The 21,137-nt window shown below is 40.9% G+C and overlaps 1 protein-coding gene across 1 annotated transcript in view; it reads right to left on the reverse strand.

The window, feature by feature from the left end:
* Positions 1–21,137, reverse strand: part of LOC126426980 (triosephosphate isomerase B) — a 57,128-nt gene that overhangs the window by 8,117 nt on the left and 27,874 nt on the right. The window contains exons 3-4 of the mRNA XM_050089138.1: positions 11,136–11,230; positions 3,784–4,002 (exon numbers count right to left, since the gene is read on the reverse strand). Coding sequence (XP_049945095.1) covers positions 3,784–4,002; positions 11,136–11,230 — 314 coding nt within the window. The remainder of the gene's footprint in view (positions 1–3,783; positions 4,003–11,135; positions 11,231–21,137) is intronic.

Raw genomic sequence — 21,137 nt, forward strand, 5'->3', positions numbered from 1 at the left:
TATCCTTGCCTCGTCCTGAGTTGTTGATCCGTACTACAGGTATGTAGGTGACACATTCCTTGTTTGACCACATGGTAGAGATAACAGAAGGAATTCCTGTGCTGTCTTAACAGCATACACAGAATGTCAGACTCACCATGGAGGTTGAAGAAAACAGGCACCCACCATTCCTAGACGTTCTGATGAAGAATCCCAATGGCACGCAGGGAAAATCAATCTACAGGAAGAAAATGGTACCCAGAAACCAATAGCTGCCTTCATCGAACACAGCGTAAATCCGAGCTCACCATCCTGATACACAGAATATGAGCCCTATGCAACAACGAAAGTCTGCCTATCAAGTTACTGTATCTATACAAATCTTTGACAAGAATGACTACTCAGAGACACAAATAAGATATGCTCTCCAGCCGAGCAAGAAGAAGAAAGAAAGAAAACAATACAGAAGACGAAAGAAACCACCTGGTGTCCCTCCTGTGTGAAAGGCCTCCAATAGCCAAGATTGCCAGAATAATGGAGAAGTGCAACACAAAAACCATTTTCCACTCAATGGTTAAAACTGATACAATACTGCACCTTTGAGCGCTGTTTGCTGCACATGAGGAAGCTGCAACTCTGCCAAATGGATGTCTGCAGTGACAGAGCACAGCATCAATAAAAACACACATTTGTTTTTGAACAGACAAAGGTACTGCACCGCACCACGGGTTCGGGGATTCAATCATAAAGAGGAAGTGGAATTACAAATACATGATTTTGTTAACTGTGATAGTGATTTCCATATGAGTTCCGCATGGGATGTGGAGTTAGCAAAAGTATGTCCGGAACAACATGACGTGGAAGCAGTGGAATGGACAGACAAAAGCAGGACTTGATACCCAGAACCTGTGGACCCCACCCTCCCCCCTCTACATGGATAATTATTGTAACAGTGTGGAACTTGCAGAGAAGTTACTTGACAAGAAAATTTGAGTTTGTGGAATGATATGGCAAAATAGAGGATTTCTGGAAAAATTGAAGCACGCAAAAGTCGACGTGTTTGAAGCTTGTCATCAACAGAAAGGTGAAGTACTCACGCAGATACAGAGAACTTCAAAAACTAAAACAATACAAATGATCTCTTCAATACATAATGCCATTTTGACCGACACTAAAAAAATGTAGAAAAACCAATTACACAATTTAAAGAAAAAAAAACCTTGAAAGTGTATTAGACTATAACAAATACATGAAAGGAGTTGAACGGGCAGACCAATATTTAATTGTTATCCTATATAAAGAAAAACTGTAAATGGGTCAAAAAAGGTTTGCATGTACCTCTTTAGTTATACATTATTTAATGCATTCCATACATGGCAATATTTCAATACAGAACACAATAATCTCCAATTTCATGATTTTTTACTGAAAGTGTTTGATTCGAGGATAAAAAGATCATGTAGCTGCTTCTGAGCAAAACTTGGGGGTTGCCACTACAGCGCGCATGTCTCATCATTATCCGGTTGACAGACTTTCTGGTCACATAAAGCAACACCAAATAATACATTTCCAAAATGAAGAAACTGCCATGTATGTTTAAAAAAAAAAAAAAAAAAAAAAAAAAAAAAAAAAAAAAAAAAAAATTATATATATATATATATATATATATATATATATATATATATATATATATAATTAATGTGCAAGTCTTGTGGAGTTACGTTACATCTTTGAGACTTTTCTGTAGCATATCACATGAAAGAGAATTACTGAGTACCAAAGACAATTTAAATAAACAAATATACAAAACAAACAAATTTTGTATTTATATAATATAGGGAAACATTCCATGTGGGAAAAATATATCTAAAAACAAAGACGATGTGACTTACCAAACGAAAGTGCTGGCAGGTTGATAGACACACAAACAAACACAAACATACACACAAAATTCAAGCTTTCACAACCAACAGTTGCTTCATCAGGAAAGAGAGAAGGAGAGGGAAAGACGAAAGGATGTGGGTTTTAAGTGGGTGGGTAAGGAGTCACTCCAATCCCGGGAGTGGAAAGACTTACCTTAGGGGGGAAAAGGGACAGGTATACACTCACGCGCGCACACACACACATATCCATCTGCACATACACAGACACAAGCAGACATTTGTAAAGGCAAAGAGTTTGGGCAGAGATGTCAGTCGATGCGGAAGTACAGAGGCAAAGATGTTGTTGAAAGAAAGGTGCGGTATGAGCGGCGGCAACTTGAAATTAGCGAAGGTTGAGGCCTGGCGGATAACGAAAAGAGAGGATATACTGAAGGGCAAGTTCCCATCTCCAGAGTTCTGACAGGTTGGTGTTAGTGGGAAGTATCCAGATAACCCGGACGGTGTAACACTGTGCCAAGATGTGCTGGCCGTGCACCGAGGCATGTTTAGCCACAGGGTGATCCTCATTACCAACAAACACTGTCTGCCTGTGTCCGTTCATGCGAATGGACAGTTTGTTGCTGGTCATTCCCACATAGAAAGCTTCACAGTGTAGGCAGGTCAGTTGGTAAATCACGTGGGTGCTTTCACACGTGGCTCTGCCTTTGATCGTGTACGCCTTCCGGGTTACAGGACTGGAGTAGGTGGTGGTGGGAGGGTGTGTGTTTACTCCAGTCCTGTAACCCGGAAGGTGTACACGATCAAAGGCAGAGCTACGTGTGAAAGCACCCACGTGATTTACCAACTGACCTGCCAACACTGTGAAGCTTTCTATGTGGGAATGACCAGCAACAAACTGTCCATTCGCATGAACGGACACAGGCAGACAGTGTTTGTTGGTAATGAGGATCACCCTGTGGCTAAACTTGCCTTGGTGCACGGCCAGCAGATCTTGGCACAGTGTTACACCATCTGGGTTATCTGGATACTCCCCAATAACACCAACCTGTCAGAACTCCGGAGATGGGAACTTGCCCTTCAGTATATCCTCTCTTCTCGTTAACCGCCAGGCCTCAACCTCCGCTAATTTCAAGTTGCCGCCGCTCATACCTCCCCGTCTTTCAACAACATCTTTGCCTCTGTACTTCCGCCTCGACTGACATCTCTGCCCAAACTCTTTGCCTTTAAAAATGTCTGCTTGTGTCTGTGTATGTGCGGATGGATATGTGTGTGTGTGCGCGCGCGCGAGTGTATACCTGTCCTTTTTCCCCCCTAAGGTAAATCTTTCCGCTCCCGGGATTGGAATGACTCCTAACCCTCTCCCTTAAAACCACATTCTTTCGTCTTTCCCTCTCCTTCCCTCTTTCCTGATGAAGCAACCCTTGGTTGCGAAAGCTTGAATTTTGTGTGTATGTTTGTGTGTCTATCAACCTGCCAGCGCTTTCGTTTGGTAAGTCAAATTTTGTATTTATTTACATATGTAAATCTTCAAAATTTTATGAAAGTAAGGGAACGGGGTTGTAAAGTTACGAAAACTAATAGTGAGATTAGTAAAACTTAACGATTTATAATCTCCCGATAATGCCAAGAACGGCCAGCAACAAGCCAAGTATCCGAATTAGCGCTGCCGGTGCCAAGCGAAGCAATTTGTACGAGTTGTGCGAACGGTATTAAGGCAAAGTTCAGGGTACAAAATCAACAAGTGCTTGTTGTAGGAAAAAGAGCCTGTGCTAACTAGCTGGTGACAAATGAGGTGGGCAGACAAACCAAGGAAGCAGGATAGAATATTTTATGAACGTAACTACCTGTTTTAGTTGACACAGAAATTTAAACACACACACACACACACACACACACACACACACACACACACACAGTTTACCTGCTGAGGGGTTGCAGTCTTGCCAGTGCCGATTGCCCATACAGGTTCATATGCCAGCACGACGCGGTTCCAGTCGGTTATCTTATCAGCGATTGCCTTCGTCTGCGCAAACACGACATCCGTGGTACGTCCTGCTTCGCGTTCCTCCAGCTTCTCCCCTATACACGCAATAATCGAAAGGCCCGACTCCAGAGCGTGCGCACATTTTTCTGCAATCAGCTGCAAACCACATAATTTAATTACTCATACGATAATGTAGGACCATGCAAGGCAGTGCTGATGTTAAGACATGTTAGAAGATAGTTTGAAGGAAGAAAAACTTACATCCATAACATTTATAAATATAGATAACCACTATGACTATGCTGACTGGTACACACCCTTTGAAATTATCATGGACAAAAACAGAAAGCAAAAGGTAGTCCACAAGCTTTACAGTAACCAGACTGCAGTTATAAGACACTAAGAATATGGAAAGAAAGCAGTGCTTCAGAAGGGAGTGAGATAGTTTGGAAACCTACCCCCATGTTATTCAGTGCATACACAGAGCAATCAGTAAAGGAACCCAAAGCAAGATCTGGGAAGTACATCAAAAATCATGGGCAAGAAATTAAAATTCTTCGAAATTTATTCACTGACTGAATTCCTTGACATCAGCTGTGTTAGGTACAGTTGCATATCCCAATGACACAGTACTAAACCCAGATTTCCTCCCTGGACAAACCCAAACTTCCATATGCCACACTATCTACATCGTTATATTGTGGTCTACTATACATAACCTGTATTTTTTTTGTTTTGTTTTTTTTTTTTTTTTTTTTGTATTTGTATGCTTTACTGTATGATTACATGATGATGGCGTCCTCTTGGGTAAAATAGTCCCCCATTCGGATCTCCGGGCGGGGACTACTCAAGAGGATGTCGTTATCAGGAGAAAGAAAACTGGCGTTGTACGGATCGGAGCGTGGAATGTCAGATCCCTTAATCGGGCAGGTAGGTTAGAAAATTTAAAAAGGGAAATGGGTAGGTTGAAGTTAGATATAGTGGGAATTAGTGAAGTTCGGTGGCAGGAGGAACAAGACTTCTGGTCAGGTGACTACAGGGTTATAAACACAAACTCAAATAGGGGTAATGGAGGAGTGGGTTTAATAATGAATAGGAAAATAGAAATGCGGGTAAGCTACTACAAACAGCACAGTGAACGCATTATTGTGGCCAAGATAGATACGAAGCCCACACCTACTACAGTAGTACAAGTTTATATGCCAACTAGCTCTGCAGATGACGAAGAAATTGAAGAAATGTATGATGAAATAAAAGAAATTATTCAGATTGTGAAGGGAGACGAAAATTTAATAGTCATGGGTGACTGGAATTCGAGTGTAGGAAAAGGGAGAGAAGGAAACATAGTAGGTGAATATGGATTGGGGGACAGAAATGAAAGAGGAAGCCACCTGGTAGAATTTTGCACAGAGCACAACTTAATCATAACTAACACTTGGTTTAAGAATCATGAAAGAAGGTTGTATATATGGAAGAACCCTGGAGATACTAAAAGGTATCAGATAGATTATATAATGGTAAGACAGAGATTTAGGAACCAGGTTTTAAATTGTAAGACATTTCCAGGGGCAGATGTGGACTCTGACCACAATCTATTGGTTATGACCTGTAGATTAAAACTGAAGAAACTGCAAAAAGGTGGGAATTTAAGGAGATGGGACCTGGATAAACTGAAAGAACCAGAGGTTGTACAGAGATTCAGGGAGAGCATAAGGGAGCAATTGACAGGAATGGGGGAAATAAATACAGTAGAAGAAGAATGGGTAGCTTTGAGGGATGAAGTAGTGAAGGCAGCAGAGTATCAAGTAGGTAAAAAGACGAGGGCTAGTAGAAATCCTTGGGTAACAGAAGAAATATTGAATTTAATTGATGAAAGGAGAAAATATAAAAATGCAGTAAGTGAAACAGGCAAAAAGGAATACAAACGTCTCAAAAATGAGATCGACAGGAAGTGCAAAATGGCTAAACAGGGATGGCTAGAGGACAAATGTAAGGATGTAGAGGCCTATCTCACTAGGGGTAAGATAGATACCGCCTACAGGAAAATTAAAGAGACCTTTGGAGATAAGAGAACGACTTGTATGAATATCAAGAGCTCAGATGGAAACCCAGTTCTAAGCAAAGAAGGGAAAGCAGAAAGGTGGAAGGAGTATATAGAGGGTCTATACAAGGGCGATGTACTTGAGGACAATATTATGGAAATGGAAGAGGATGTAGATGAAGATGAAATGGGAGATACGATACTGCGTGAAGAGTTTGACAGAGCACTGAAAGACCTGAGTCGAAACAAGGCCCCCGGAGTAGACAATATTCCATTGGAACTACTGACGGCCGTGGGAGAGCCAGTCCTGACAAAACTCTACCATCTGGTGAGCAAGATGTATGAAACAGGCGAAATACCCTCAGACTTCAAGAAGAATATAATAATTCCAATCCCGAAGAAAGCAGGTGTTGACAGATGTGAAAATTACCGAACTATCAGCTTAATAAGTCACAGCTGCAAAATACTAACACGAATTCTTTACAGACGAATGGAAAAACTAGTAGAAGCCAACCTCGGGGAAGATCAGTTTGGATTCCGTAGAAACACTGGAACACGTGAGGCAATACTGACCTTACGACTTATCTTAGAAGAAAAATTAAGGAAAGGCAAACCTACGTTTCTAGCATTTGTAGACTTAGAGAAAGCTTTTGACAATGTTGACTGGAATACTCTCTTTCAAATTCTGAAGGTGGCAGGGGTAAAATACAGGGAGCGAAAGGCTATTTACAATTTGTACAGAAACCAGATGGCAGTTATAAGAGTCGAGGGACATGAAAGGGAAGCAGTGGTTGGGAAGGGAGTAAGACAGGGTTGTAGCCTCTCCCCGATGTTGTTCAATCTGTATATTGAGCAAGCAGTAAAGGAAACAAAAGAAAAATTCGGGGTAGGTATTAAAATTCATGGAGAAGAAATAAAAACTTTGAGGTTCGCCGATGACATTGTAATTCTGTCAGAGACAGCAAAGGACTTGGAAGAGCAGTTGAATGGAATGGACAGTGTCTTGAAAGGAGGATATAAGATGAACATCAACAAAAGCAAAACAAGGATAATGGAATGTGGTCTAATTAAGTCGGGTGATGCTGAGGGAATTAGATTAGGAAATGAGGCACTTAAAGTAGTAAAGGAGTTTTGCTATTTGGGGAGCAAAATAACTGATGATGGTCGAAGTAGAGAGGATATAAAATGTAGGCTGGCAATGGCAAGGAAAGCGTTTCTGAAGAAGAGAAATTTGTTAACATCCAGTATTGATTTAAGTGTCAGGAAGTCATTTCTGAAAGTATTCGTATGGAGTGTAGCCATGTATGGAAGTGAAACATGGACGATAAATAGTTTGGACAAGAAGAGAATAGAAGCTTTCGAAATGTGGTGCTACAGAAGAATGCTGAAGATTAGATGGGTAGATCACATAACTAATGAGGAAGTATTGAATAGGATTGGGGAGAAGAGAAGTTTGTGGCACAACTTGACCAGAAGAAGGGATCGGTTGGTAGGACATGTTCTGAGGCATCAAGGGATCACCAATTTAGTATTGGAGGGCAGCGTGGAGGGTAAAAATCGTAGAGGGAGACCAAGAGATGAATACACTAAGCAGATTCAGAAGGATGTAGGTTGCAGTAGGTACTGGGAGATGAAAAAGCTTGCACAGGATAGAGTAGCATGGAGAGCTGCATCAAACCAGTCTCAGGACTGAAGACCACAACAACAACAACTATACATAATACAACTGATGCACTGGAATTTGCAGTAAGCAAATACATTTTGTAAGTGTTTCATACAGTTGTGGATTGTTACTAGGGTCCGTTCTTTTACCCATGCACGTAAGAAAGAAATTAAAAGTTCCAGGTTTTTCAATGACAGAGTAATTCCCACATATTCAGGACGACTTGGAACCACCAGTTGAATGCAATGTGTGATATCTTAAAAAGGGGTTACACGATTAACATCAAGGAAATGAGACACTGAAAGATGAAAACAAGTTCTGCTGCACGGACAGTAAAATAACTGACAATAGCCGAAGTAGAGAAAATATAAAATGCAGACTGCCAATAACAAGAAAAGTATTCTAGAAAATGAGAAAGCTGTTAACAATGAATATACATAGCCATATACAGGGTGGTTCATTGATCGTGACTGGGCCAAATATGTCACGAAATAAGCGTCAAATGAAAAAACTACAAAGAACAAAACTTGTCTCGCTTGAAGGGGGAAACCAGATGGTGCTGTGGTTGGCCCGCTATGGCACTGCCATAGGTCAAACAGATATCAACTGCGTTTTTTTTTAAAAATAGGAACCCCCATTTCTTATTACATATTTGTGTAGTACGTAAAGAAATATGAATGTTTTAGTTGGACCACTTTTTCACTTTGTGATAGATGGCGCTGTAATAGTCACAAACATATGGCTCACAATTTTAGACTAACATTTGGTAACCGGTAGGTTTTTTAAATTAAAATACAGAACGTAGGTACGTTTGAACATTTTATTTCGGATGTTCCAATATGATACATGTACCTTTGTGAACTTATTTCTGAGAACGCATGCTTTTACAGCGTGATTACCTGTAAATACCACATTAATGCAATAAATGCTCAAAATGATGTTCATCAACCTCAATGCATTTGGCAATACGTGTAATGATATTCCTCTCAATAGCGAGTAGTTCGCCTTCCGTAATGTTCGCACATGCATTGACAATGCGCTGACGCATCTTGTCAGGCGTTGTCGGTGGATCACAATAGCAAATATCTTTCAACTTTCCCCACAGAAAGAGATCCGGGGACATCAGATCCGGTGAATGTGTGGGCCATGGTATGGTACTTCGATGACCTATCCACCTGTCATGAAATATGACATTCAATACTGCTTCAACTGCACGCGACCTATGTGCTAGAAATCCATCATGTTAGAAGTACATCGCCATTCTGTCATGCAGTGAAACATCTTGTAGTAACATCGGCACAACATTACATAGAAAATCAGCACACACTGCACCATTTAGATTGCCATCGATAAAATAGGGGCCAATTATCCTTCCTCCCCATAATGCCTCACCATACATTAACCTGCCAAGGTCGCTCATGTCCCACTTGTCACAGCCATCGTGGATTTTCCGTTGCCCAATAGTGCATACTATGCTGGTTTACGTTACCGCTGTTGGTGAATGACACTTCATTGCTGAATAGAACACGTGCAAAAAATCTGTCATTGTCCCGTAATTACTCTTGTTCCCAGTGGCAGAACTGTACACAATGTTCAAAGTTGTCACCATGCAATTCATGGTGCATATAAATATGGTACAGGTGCAATCGATGTTGAGGTAGCATTCTCAACACCGACGTTTTTGAGATTCTCGATTCTCACGCAATTTGTCTGCTACTGATCTTCAGATTAGCCACGACAGCAGCTAAAACCAACTACTTGGGCATCATGATTTGTTGCAGGTCGTGGTTGACGTTCCACATGTGGCTGAACACTTCATGTTTCCTTAAATAACGTAACTATCCGGCGAAAGGTCCGGACACTTGGATGATGTCGTCCAGGATACCGAGCAGAATACATAGCATGCGCTCATTGGGCATTTTGATCACAATAGCCATACATAAACACGATATCGACCTTTTCCGCAATTGGTAAACAGTCCATTTTAACACGGGTTATGTATCAAGAAGCAAATACCGTTCGCACTGGCAGAATGTTATGCGATACCACGTACCTATACGTTTGTGACTATTACACATTCATATTTCTTTACACACTACTCGAATATGTAAGAAAAAATGGGGTTCCCATTTAAAAAAAAATTATAAAAATGCAGTTGATATTTGTTTGGCCTATGGCAGCGCTGTCTAGCGGGCCAACCATAGCGCCATCTGGCTTCCCCCTTCAAGCTAGATGAGTTTCGTTCTCTGTAGTTTTTTCGTTTGACGCTTATTTTGTGAGATATTTGGCCCGGTCACTATCCATGGACCACCCTGTATAATAGTGAAGCGTGTATGATACAAAGTTTAGACAAGGAATGAAAAGAAGCTTTCAAGATGTGGTTCTATAGAAGAATATGGGTAGATGAGAAACTAATGACTCATTAATGGATGAAACTGAGGGAAAAAATTGCTGGCACAACTTGATCAAAAGATGGGACCAGTCAATAGGACACGTCCTGAGGCATCAATGGTGGTCAATTTAGTAACAGAGAGAAATGTGAGGGGGAGAAAATTGTAGAGGCAGACCTACACATGAATACAGCAAAAAAGCTCAAATGGGTGTAAGTTGCAATAGCCACACAGAGATGAAGACCAAAGAACAGGTTAATGCCTCTTTATGCTTTATGCCGGAAAACTCTCTCACACTGTACTCACTACATGTGTGTGTTACAGTCTGCACCACGTTAAAGGTTGTACCCTGGTGAGGTTTATTGTCAACAGTCAATGACAGGTAAGAAAAATAATTCTCCATAAATACAGTATTCTGCTATGGGGCAGAAATCTGGCAGCCATGGGAGCAAGTACAGAAGGTGGGCTCCAAATAGCACACTGCAATTAAGATGTTACATTCACAAGTGATCAACCAATTCTTTTGAAAAAAATTTATTCTGGCTGCAGAACTATGCGCTGAAAAAAAAATTTGAAAATAATATAGTGAAAAAACATTAGTCTATGGGGGAGAGGGGGGGAGAGGGGGCGAGAGGGGGCGAGAGGGGGGCGAGAGGGGGGAGAGGGGGGAGAGGGGGGGGAGAGGGGGGGAGAGGGGGGGAGAGGGGGGGAGAGGGGGGGGAGAGGAGGGGAGAGGGGGGAGAGGGGGGAGAGGGGGGAGAGGGGGGAGAGGGGGGGGAGAGGGGGGGGAGAGGGGGAGAGGAGGGGAGAGGGGGAGAGGGGGGAGAGGGGGAGAGGGGGGAGAGGAGGGGAGAGGGGGAGAGGGGGGGAGAGGAGGGGAGGGAGGGAGGGGGAGAGGGGGGGAGAGGGGGGGAGAGGGGGGGAGGGAGGGAGGGGGGAGAGGGGGGGAGAGGGGGGGAGGGAGGGAGGGGGAGAGGGGGGCCAGGGGGGAGGGGGGCCAGGGGGGAGGGGGGCCAGGGGGGAGGGGGGCCAGGGGGGGAGGGGGGCCAGGGGGGAGGGGGGCCAGGGGGGAGGGGGGCCAGGGGGGAGGGGGGCCAGGGGGGAGGGGGGCCAGGGGGGAGGGGGGCCAGGGGGGAGGGGGGCCAGGGGGGAGGGGGGAGGGGGGGGGAAGATACAAGTAATTAATAGTACTCACTTCATCTGTTTCACCAAAAACATTTCTTCGCTCAGAGTGGCCAATAATAACCCATTTAACGCCAATATCCAGGATCATTGCAGGGCTTATTTCACCTGAAACAATAAACAATAATCATTAGAGGACAATGAAACCTGCAATTTAAAGATCAAGGAAGTAGAAACCCAGAAGCACAAGTAAGCAGGATTCCAGGGACTGTGTGATCCTAGATAAAATCCTTCAGGGCAAAGCACAAAAACATTCTGCTGAAAATGTGTGTCCATGCCAATAGACGCAATCGTAGTTGGCTTGCTGAGACTTTCCAACTGGCACCGCAGGCAGCGCTAAATTCACTGCCGACCACAACTGCAGCCCAATTGGCAATCTCTGCACTGCTGGCAATGAGATGGACTTCCGCGTTGTGATAAGCGGCACCACAGGCAGCAACAGACGATTCACATTCAGCTCTGGTGTACAACAATTTTAATACGGAGTTCCAGGGTTGCTGTTCGTAGCTACAGTTCACAGTGGAAGCCTGTGATATAGTCTTCAGGTAGAGTCATCTATAGAAAGCCTTTGCATAGGGACAATGTTTACTACAGTGATTGACAGTGTGGCTTCTGGACAGACACAGTCTTGTTGACATTGTATTCAGTAACGCACACCTTGACAGGCCACCGCTTAGTTTTATCTTTCCGCAAGCATATCCAACGAGTTGCTGCGCAACTTTAGTTAAGTATCACAGCACAATAAAGTGCGCGCGCGCGCGTGTGTGTGTGTGTGTGTGTGTGTGTGTGTGTGTGTGTGTAAGCTGTTCTATCCATATGACCTGTACACATCAAAACAAGTAAAGAGCACACAGTTTGATAATATCCCAATGAATTCCCAGGGAGAGCCATCAAAGAAGACTGTCAAAATACCAGCTTTTATTTTACCTTGCAGTATCGTGAAAGTTACGCTAACAGATCTTTTTACAGGTGCGTCTATACCGAAAGTCATGTTGACGACACCAAGGAAAGTACGCACACACAAAGAGGTACAAAAACTAGGCAAGCAAAACTCACATTTATGGATTACAGGTTTCTTAGAAAACTTGCCTGAACAGTAACAAACAAGCGACTTGACAAACAGGTGAGTGTTTCAAAATCACGAGTGGCATTCGATATGTAAAGTGACATTTACTTTCTGAAGGCAGTTTGGTTTTCATTCATGAATCCAGTACACCACATTATTTCCCACTCTTTTGGCTACAAAACCCTATTTTCAACATAAACGCCATTGAATGCAACAGCCTTACAGCACTTTACTGGGAAGGTCTGTACGCTTGCATGGTACCATACTGCTGATCGACATCTGAGCCAACTTCTTCCTGCGTAAATAACCTCTATCATCCATGTACCGCTTCCCACAGAGCACATTCTTCATTGGGCCATCCAGATGAAAGTCTGAAGGCGCGAGATTCGGGCTGTAGGATGGATGTGTGCAGACTTGTGTGAGGCCTTGCATTATCACAGAGGAGGAGAAGTTTGTTTGAATTTTTGTGGCAACGAATGCACTGAAGTCATTTCTTTAATTTCCGGTGGGTAGCACACCTGTATGCAACCGGCCGGCACGGTGGAGATTGGACCGGTTTGCGAGACATTGTTGTGACGATGACCGATGAGTCATCAAACGACTCATCACGCTTTAGTTCACTACCAGGTCTTTGCGATGCTCTGATTTTCTGCCAAAAGAAACTCAATGGCAGTTTTCTACTCGGAACACATCTCCGTTACAGACACAATTTTGAAGATTATGTATAGCGTCACCACCTACTGAAACTTCATGAAACTGTAGGGGCTGAAGCAAGAATGTTCAACAATGTCCCACAGCAAATTCTGTGTTTTTTAACTGAAATTGGCTGATTGAAAAAAAAGTGTGCACTACTTATTGAAAGCTCGTCCCATTTGAGGATGAGCATGGTCATTACAACTGGACTTTGTGCAACACATGCACGACACTGATGACAAAAGCAATTACGAGGGTCAGCCATTAAGTCCTTAGAAAGTACAAGAGATGGCAGTCTTAGCGTCAAAACAGTTTGCTAGTAGTAAGCACCATCTGTTGCTAGAGGGGAGGTTACATTATAGCTGTATCCATCACCTAGCTTCATTGTTCCAGTCGATTTAAGCAAGAAGCATACGATTACTTTAAGACATGGGAAAAAAAAAAGAGTTTCAAGTGGTGATTAAACACATCTATTTAAAAGGCTTAACAGTGAAACCGGTCAGAAGTTGAGTTGGATGAAGTTCACGACATCTGCTCCTGTGTTGCAACTGTTTACAAATGGGTAAATCAATTTAAATGTGGCTGTACATCCACACGAGATGAATTCCATTTGGGACAGCCAACAGACGTGACCACCACCAAAATAACTGACAAAATCAACAACATGATTTTGAGTGATTGACAGATGGAAGTGCGTAAAATAATTGAAGCCACATGCATCTCACAAGGTACAGTGTTTTCAACTTTGCATGAATAATTGGCTGTGAAAAAGATCACAGCAAGATTGGTGCCATGTTTGCTCACAGTGGAGAATAAATGCTTCTGTGCAGTCAACACTGAGACTATTTTGGAACTTTGCCATCACAATCCTGCCAGGTTTCTGTTTGAATACCTAACTGTGGACAAAACATGGGTACACAACTATACTCCAGAGATTAAAGTAAATCAAAATAGTGTGTTTTTTACGATTAATGTACCCTAAAGATGGAAAAGAATGTGAAATTGGCTGGCAAGATGATGGCCATGGTCTTTGGGATGCATGCAGAATCATCCGCATTGACTACTTACAAAGGGACGAATAATAACTGGAGAGTATTATGCATCATTACTGGACCAGTTAAGTGAAGAATGAGGGAAAAAGTCCGTATCTGAAAAAGATCTTTTCCCATCATGAAAATGCAGAATTCTCCGATTGCGCACAGTATAGCAGCAGCTAGCGATAATTGGGGGGTATCTGTCTCTTACTGTGTATTAACATATTCCTTGGGAGAATGCACACTGAAGGGAAATGTCATTTCAAGACTTTGTTAAAAACAGAAGCTAATATTACTTTCTTGAAGTACTTTCTTTCAATTTCTGGTAAAAATTTGGACTCCTGTCACTGTAACATTACTCTGGAATCCAAAGACGTTAATGTCACCACAGTGGTGATTAGGAATCCTGTGAATTTTTTGCTGCTCAATATGATGATACAGCATACACCAAGAGAAGCCATCAACATAAAATGCATGAAGATTGTCTTACGCAAAATGGTGGTTAAACTCACAAAAACATTTAACCCTTCGGTGGGCATAGTTTTTGTAAGAACTCAGCTAATTTTTTCTTTTTTTGTATCTTATTAGGATAATGATCAACTGAATATATTTAATTTCTGATCATTTTATTTTGGATATTTATTAAAACTATAGTGGGCGGTATTCTCCCCACAGTCCTTTTGTGTGCTGTTGGAGGATGCCATTACACAAACTTTGAATTGACACTCAACACATCTGGGGAAGACGATATGTACCAGATTTAAAAATCTGGCAGCTTCTGCTTGAGCCCACCAGTGTGGGATACTGTAGAAACGAACCAATTGTGTTCCGAGTTCACAAGTGACAAAGGTAGTGATCTCTCAACAAAGAAAAACTCATTGCTGTAGTCATTTTGACGCGCCTGGTACAATGTATTACCAAAAGATGCCGGCCACATCTTGAATTAGTAAGACATATTCCCAAAAGCATAGTAACACAATAAAGTTGGTGGTAAGTATATCTCCCACAGTCCAAAAAGGGAAGTATTAGTTTTGTGGTAAGTATATTTCTCATGGCCCACAAAAGACATATGAGACGTTTCATGACAAATGCTGTATTTCACAACAAATAGAAACTACAGCTTGTGCTGAGGACTACCACTACTAGCCAGGAAGAGGTTAAAGAAACACAGTTAGTGATAAGCGTACTGGCTGTGGCCTGCAAAATGGTTAAATAGTATAGACAGACAGTCAGAAACAACGAAATACTCTTTGTTATAGACCACAAACCCACTGGTGGCAAAAAAAATATAGTTATATTCCTGAAGAATCTTATCTCCAAAAGAAAAGTCAGAAGTTAAAACGCCTCAGTACACAAGATAATGCGGTGGTTACAGGATGGAGTAAAATGGTTGTTACAGATGCGAACAACAAAATCACTGGTTTCAGAGAATCTTGGATGTACACTGTAGATAAGTTCAACTTTGAAAATGGAATGCAATGTAAAAGAACGCTGTCTTTCAAAATTACAGCGGTGACCCTGGAGTCCCACTCCGCATCTACGCACTGATCCACAATACTGTCAATGATCATTCTGGGTGGTTGGTTACTTTCAAGAACCCACCGAAAACTTTGCACCACAAGTGAAAATAGTAATGTTCTGCACAGAAAGTCGTCTGGTAGACACATCACATTCTGGAAAATTGTGAAAAGAAAAGGCATCACACTTTTTCTTCATTGTGTGAAAACAAATCCTATCTCCTAGTTTCTTACTAAGGCCGTACACTTTTAATCATCATAAGCCACACTTCAAACTCTCACTGACAAAGATGTACTGCTATTTCAGATTCCTTCTGATCTGACAAACTTATGTCAACTGTTAGACTTAGCATTTTACAAAACATACCATAAGCATAGGAAACTACTATGGAGAGATTCCTGCAGTTTTCGGCCTACCACCATGGCAATATTCTTACGCTGACATCAGTAGTACACTAATTTTTCCTCCCCTGTGTTTGCCCAATTAAATATGTACAGCAGGCTTCAAAATACAGTGATATTAAGCAGGCCTCACTCCTAACTACGGCCGTTTTCTCTACAAACAAAGGCAGACTGCTACTTAATCTAATAACAAAGGCAGACTGCTACTTAATCTAATAACAAAGGCAGACTGCTACTTAATCTAATAACAAAGGCAGACTGCTACTTAATCTAATAACAAAGGCAGACTGCTACTTCATCTAATAACAAAGGCAGACTGCTACTTCATCTAATAACAAAGGCAGACTGCTACTTCATCTAATAACAAAGGCAGACTGCTACTTCATCTAATAACAAAGGCAGACTGCTACTTCATCTAATAACAAAGGCAGACTGCTACTTCATCTAATAACAAAGGCAGACTGCTACTTCATCTAATAACAAAGGCAGACTGCTACAAGGCAGACTGCTACTTCATCTAATAACAAAGGCAGACTGCTACTTCATCTAATAACAAAGGCAGACTGCTACTTCATCTAATAACAAAGGCAGACTGCTACTTCATCTAATAACAAAGGCAGACTGCTACTTCATCTAATAACAAAGGCAGACTGCTACTTCATCTAATAACAAAGGCAGACTGCTACTTCATCTAATAACAAAGGCAGACTGCTACTTAGAGCTGTCAATAAATATATTTGATTTATGTTTATGATACACAAAAACTGCATGTTTGGAATATTATACCAATATTTCATACAATATTTGCAAGAGTTAGAAGAAAGAAAATTAATGTAGAAGTGTTGGAAATTCTGAGTTATGTGCATATGCTCCACGAAATTTGGAACTGATGTTACAGGCAAAATATAGGTGATTTTCTCTATGAATATATAGTTAACTTTCAACTGCTTTCAACTGGTGATCCACCACTCTCATCAGAAAAACAATGGTGACAGTGACAAGTTATCGGTGTGAGAGATTGAGGGCTGTACATTAGGCAGTTGCAAGCACAGAAATCTTACGGAAAATGATATTTAGTTACTCTGTGAAAACGGTAAATTAAAAATGACTAGCTTTTATGTGCAGTGACTATGTACATGTACAAAACTTCACATTGTATGCGAGTCAGAATTGGAGAGTGTAATGTTCCCAACTTTTACACGAAATTTATCCAAGGTAATGTAACTATGCCAGACATCTCTGGATAATAAATTGATAACCATACAAAAATCATAGTGTGTAATTAGTATAAACAAGGGCACCACAGTGTTTTCTCTTTTTTGCACTGCTCTTCTCTTTTTTCCACTGTGCTTGTGCTTGTCTGTCGGTTAGCTCGATTCACGTTGTTAACATTACGAGTCAAGATAGCTGTAACGGAAATTGAATAGCGTAAAGTTATCATTAAAAACGCACGCCGCGCGATTTGTGATGATTTGGTTGGTCATAATAGTAGTAACATGCTTTTGAATACAATTAAAATATAACGGCGATACCTGTTTAGTGTTATTGGAAATAATATGTAGTAGATTAATGAGTAAGGTAGCCGATCCTGTAAGAAGAGATGAAATTGGGCATATTAAGGTGTTTTGCTTTATGTCGACTAAGCCGATGATACGGCGTCTTTTTTTCCGTTTACTCTTAGAAAAAAAAAAAAAAAAAAAAAAAAAAAACACAAGTAACGAAGTGCTAATTGTGCGTTGTGAAAAATATAGGGGTGAATTTTAAATAGCTACAGTGTATAATCAGACTAACAAAAGGACATTCAGTTACGCGAAATAGCGGACAGAGAAGTGTGGTCATTAAATTGAGCACACCTACAGGGCGGTCAATTCCGGGATAAGTCTATTCGCATCTCACGAGGGACGCGGTATTGAGACCGGTTTTTTTTTTTTTCTCAATTATATCACGGAGAGCAGGGTTCAATTTATAAAAAGGAAGAGAGCTGTATCATTATCATTGACTGTTGGTGTTAAGCAACCAAAACTGTTCATCAAAGGGTTTCGGTGAATGAGTGGTGAATGCGAAATGAAACTGTGAACGAAGTTATGTTAAATAAAGCAGAAGAGACAAGACAGTTTGGTCGTATCTGTTATTATTCCATAAACCGTAACATTTCTTCTCGTTGTACGAACACTTTATAGACGATCATGATGACAATTTGCTTTGAAGGAATATCGTTACGAGTTAAGTTTTGGGGATCTGGTCAACAGGGGATAGTTCGTAGATCTTAACTACTGCAGCTATTCTGGAATCAGGTGCTACCGTGACCGTTGTGTGTTGTCAATGGCTTAAGGTCATCATATCTCATGCTCTAAGATCGACGCGCCTTTCCTCTTGGTATAACGGTGTCTCACGGTAACAACGACAATGCCGACGGCGAAGGAAGATACGGTAGAACGTTACGCAATTAATTCTGTGGATTTGATGAAATAACATTAGGAGATCATTCTTCGACTTTTACTTAATTATCTGCAACTGCAACTGTTATTAGAAATCAGAAAAGCAAGTGTGTGCACTTGAATATTGCACATTTCATGTAGAGCATTTTTTGTTTTAAATATTGGGCTGTGTGGAATTGTGTAAATTGATTTATTTCTATAAAATATACTGTTAAAGATTAACCACATTTCATTTACAGCCCTGCCCTCCCTTTACAGATTCATAATTTTGTGTGTTTTCATAAATATAAAAGCATTTCTTTTGGTTATTATACAGGCCGTTTGAAAAAGAACTCCCTCGTTTCAAATATAAATTTAATGGGGAAATAAATGAAAAATTACATCAATGAGTACATATCACGAAAAAGAATTCCGTCAAGTTTTGTTTAATGTTAGTAGACTTCAACCTGGGATTCATTTGTTGCCCTGCACATGGTGAGATGATATTCCACTTATTACCATGTATTCACCAATGTTTCAGCATTTCTTATGTGGCCCCAAGTCCAGTGGGGTTAAGTCTGGGTTTCGTGGTAGCCAAGGTATTGGGCCAGCCCTTTCTATCCACCTTCTCGGAAAGCGAGTCTCAAGAGTTGCACACACGTGGTTACTATAATGAGGTGCGGTGCCATCTTGTTGGAAAAACACAAGCCCTTTTCCGCCTCAACATCATCCATTTAGGGAAAGACGTACTCTCAACATGCCACAGCAAATGTCCCTGTTTATTGTTTTTTCTACAAAAAGTGAAAGGACCAATCACACGATCTTCCATCAAACTGCACCAGACAGCACCTTCGGGAGGGTCACGTTGATGCTGAATAATGTCATTTCGAGTGAAAATTTCATTTATTTCGACCTTGTCATTAAACCAGATTATAACAAGGAACCAGACGCTGAGAAGCAGCAGTAATACCACTGAGGAAAAACCCAGTTAGTCACTTTCCCAAGTCTGACTATTCCCTTATGACTAATGCAAAGCATATCATTAGGAAGTGACAAGAAGGGCAGAACATACAAACAGAATGAAATAACACATTTAACATCCAGCAGATACTGTAAACTGAGTATGGGCCTGGCCACCTCTCGAAATGGAAAGAGCTCTAGTACTGGCAGGCAGAGGGCACATGAAATGGTATCCAAATCCCAGCTGTTCTTCTCACAGCAAAAAGGTAGATTAGGGCTCAACCGTGACAAGACCCGATGACGCCGACGTCAGCTGATGTTCACTGGTGCTACCTGTCTCCACATCCGCTCTCCTACGCAATGCGAATTCTACGACAAGTGAGTGTGAAACAAAACCAGATTACTTTAGTATGAAGCGATAAAAGATACTGTCGAGTGAACTTTTATTGCTTAATTAACATAATTAAAGTTAGTTTTAAATGCTTACAAGAGCTAAGGCATATAAAAGTATGGAAAATATACAACAGTTTGGGGAAACTCAAGACCCAGCTATGGTCATGAAAATTACCAAAGAAGTGGCTGACCAGGCTGAGTTGATAAACTTAATCAAAGCTCAGAAACTTAAGTTAAACTCATTAAGTTCTCAAATGCTAAGAGTGCAACTAAGTAAAGAACTAGACTTAGTAAATTCTCAATTACATGCTCAGAGCTCTAAATATTCTAACGACAAATTTAGGTTTGTTAAATACCAAAGCAAAGAATTTAGTAATCTATGCGAAGGCATGGATGCTTTGAAGGCCGAGTTCGATGCAATAAGTCAAAGTAGAGAATTTAAAAGTAGATTTAAAGAACAAGCTGACAAATTTTTTTGACCACTCATATAAATCATATGTTTACTGACAGTCAGAAACAGAATGACACTTTTCAAGATTTACTGAAAAGGTTAGAACTTAACATTGAGAACAAATGTAATAATGCAGAATACAAACTTATTGAAAAGTTTGGATCTTTTGAAAACATGTGCAATATTAAGTACAATGATTTAAGGCAGGGGTTGAATACTTTGAAAGCGAGAGTAGGTAAGCAGAATAAATGAATGCCAGTCATTCAATCGCAAATTACAGGTGTCAATAGACAGGTAGATAATGTAGAAAGAAATTTCAATGAGAAAATAGCTAACGCTGATATAAATTAATTAGTTTGGAGGAACAATTTGGAGAAATTACATATCAAAATGTTACTGAGAGAATGACAGCCGGAATTGCCTATTCCTTTTTCGGACTCAATGATACCAGGAAGGGTATGGACGACCTATGGAGAGAAATAAAGCTCATCCAAGATTAAGTAGAAAAAGGGGTAACTTCGCCTAATAATCTATTAACTAGTGACGAGGTGATTGATTTGCAATGGGGAGCTAATTCAGGGTTATCTAGACAATTCCCTAAATTTATGCCAGATGGAGAGGTACAGCCGACCCATTTCTTAAAAAGATTTACCCACGCTTTACCAAAAAATTGGGAAGATTCCAAGAAGATTGAATTTGCTGTGGGGTATCTACTAGGGGAAGGCTCAGAATAGGGAACAGTAAATACTGAGAATTTTTCCTCTTGGGGAGACTTTCAAAAGAAATTTAAAGGGAAGTACTAGTCTGCCAGTGCTAAAGACAAGTTAATATCAGATCCATGGGCCCCAAAATGTTATATTAATACTTGGGGTACTATGAGGAAATATTTTGATTGGTATTTAACACGAGCAAAGTATTTAGATAAGCCAATGGAAGAAGAAGGGTTAGTACATATTTTAATTAAGATGCTTGCCAATCTATGTGAGAAAAAGACATCTTGTGTAGTGGTTGGAAAATATTAGAAGAGTTATTTCTTTTGTTGACACACTTGATGCAATAAATAAGGACCGCAACGAAACTTT

The sequence above is a fragment of the Schistocerca serialis genome, chromosome 11 (assembly GCF_023864345.2).
Source record: "Schistocerca serialis cubense isolate TAMUIC-IGC-003099 chromosome 11, iqSchSeri2.2, whole genome shotgun sequence".
NCBI classification, from domain to species: Eukaryota; Metazoa; Arthropoda; class Insecta; order Orthoptera; family Acrididae; genus Schistocerca; species Schistocerca serialis.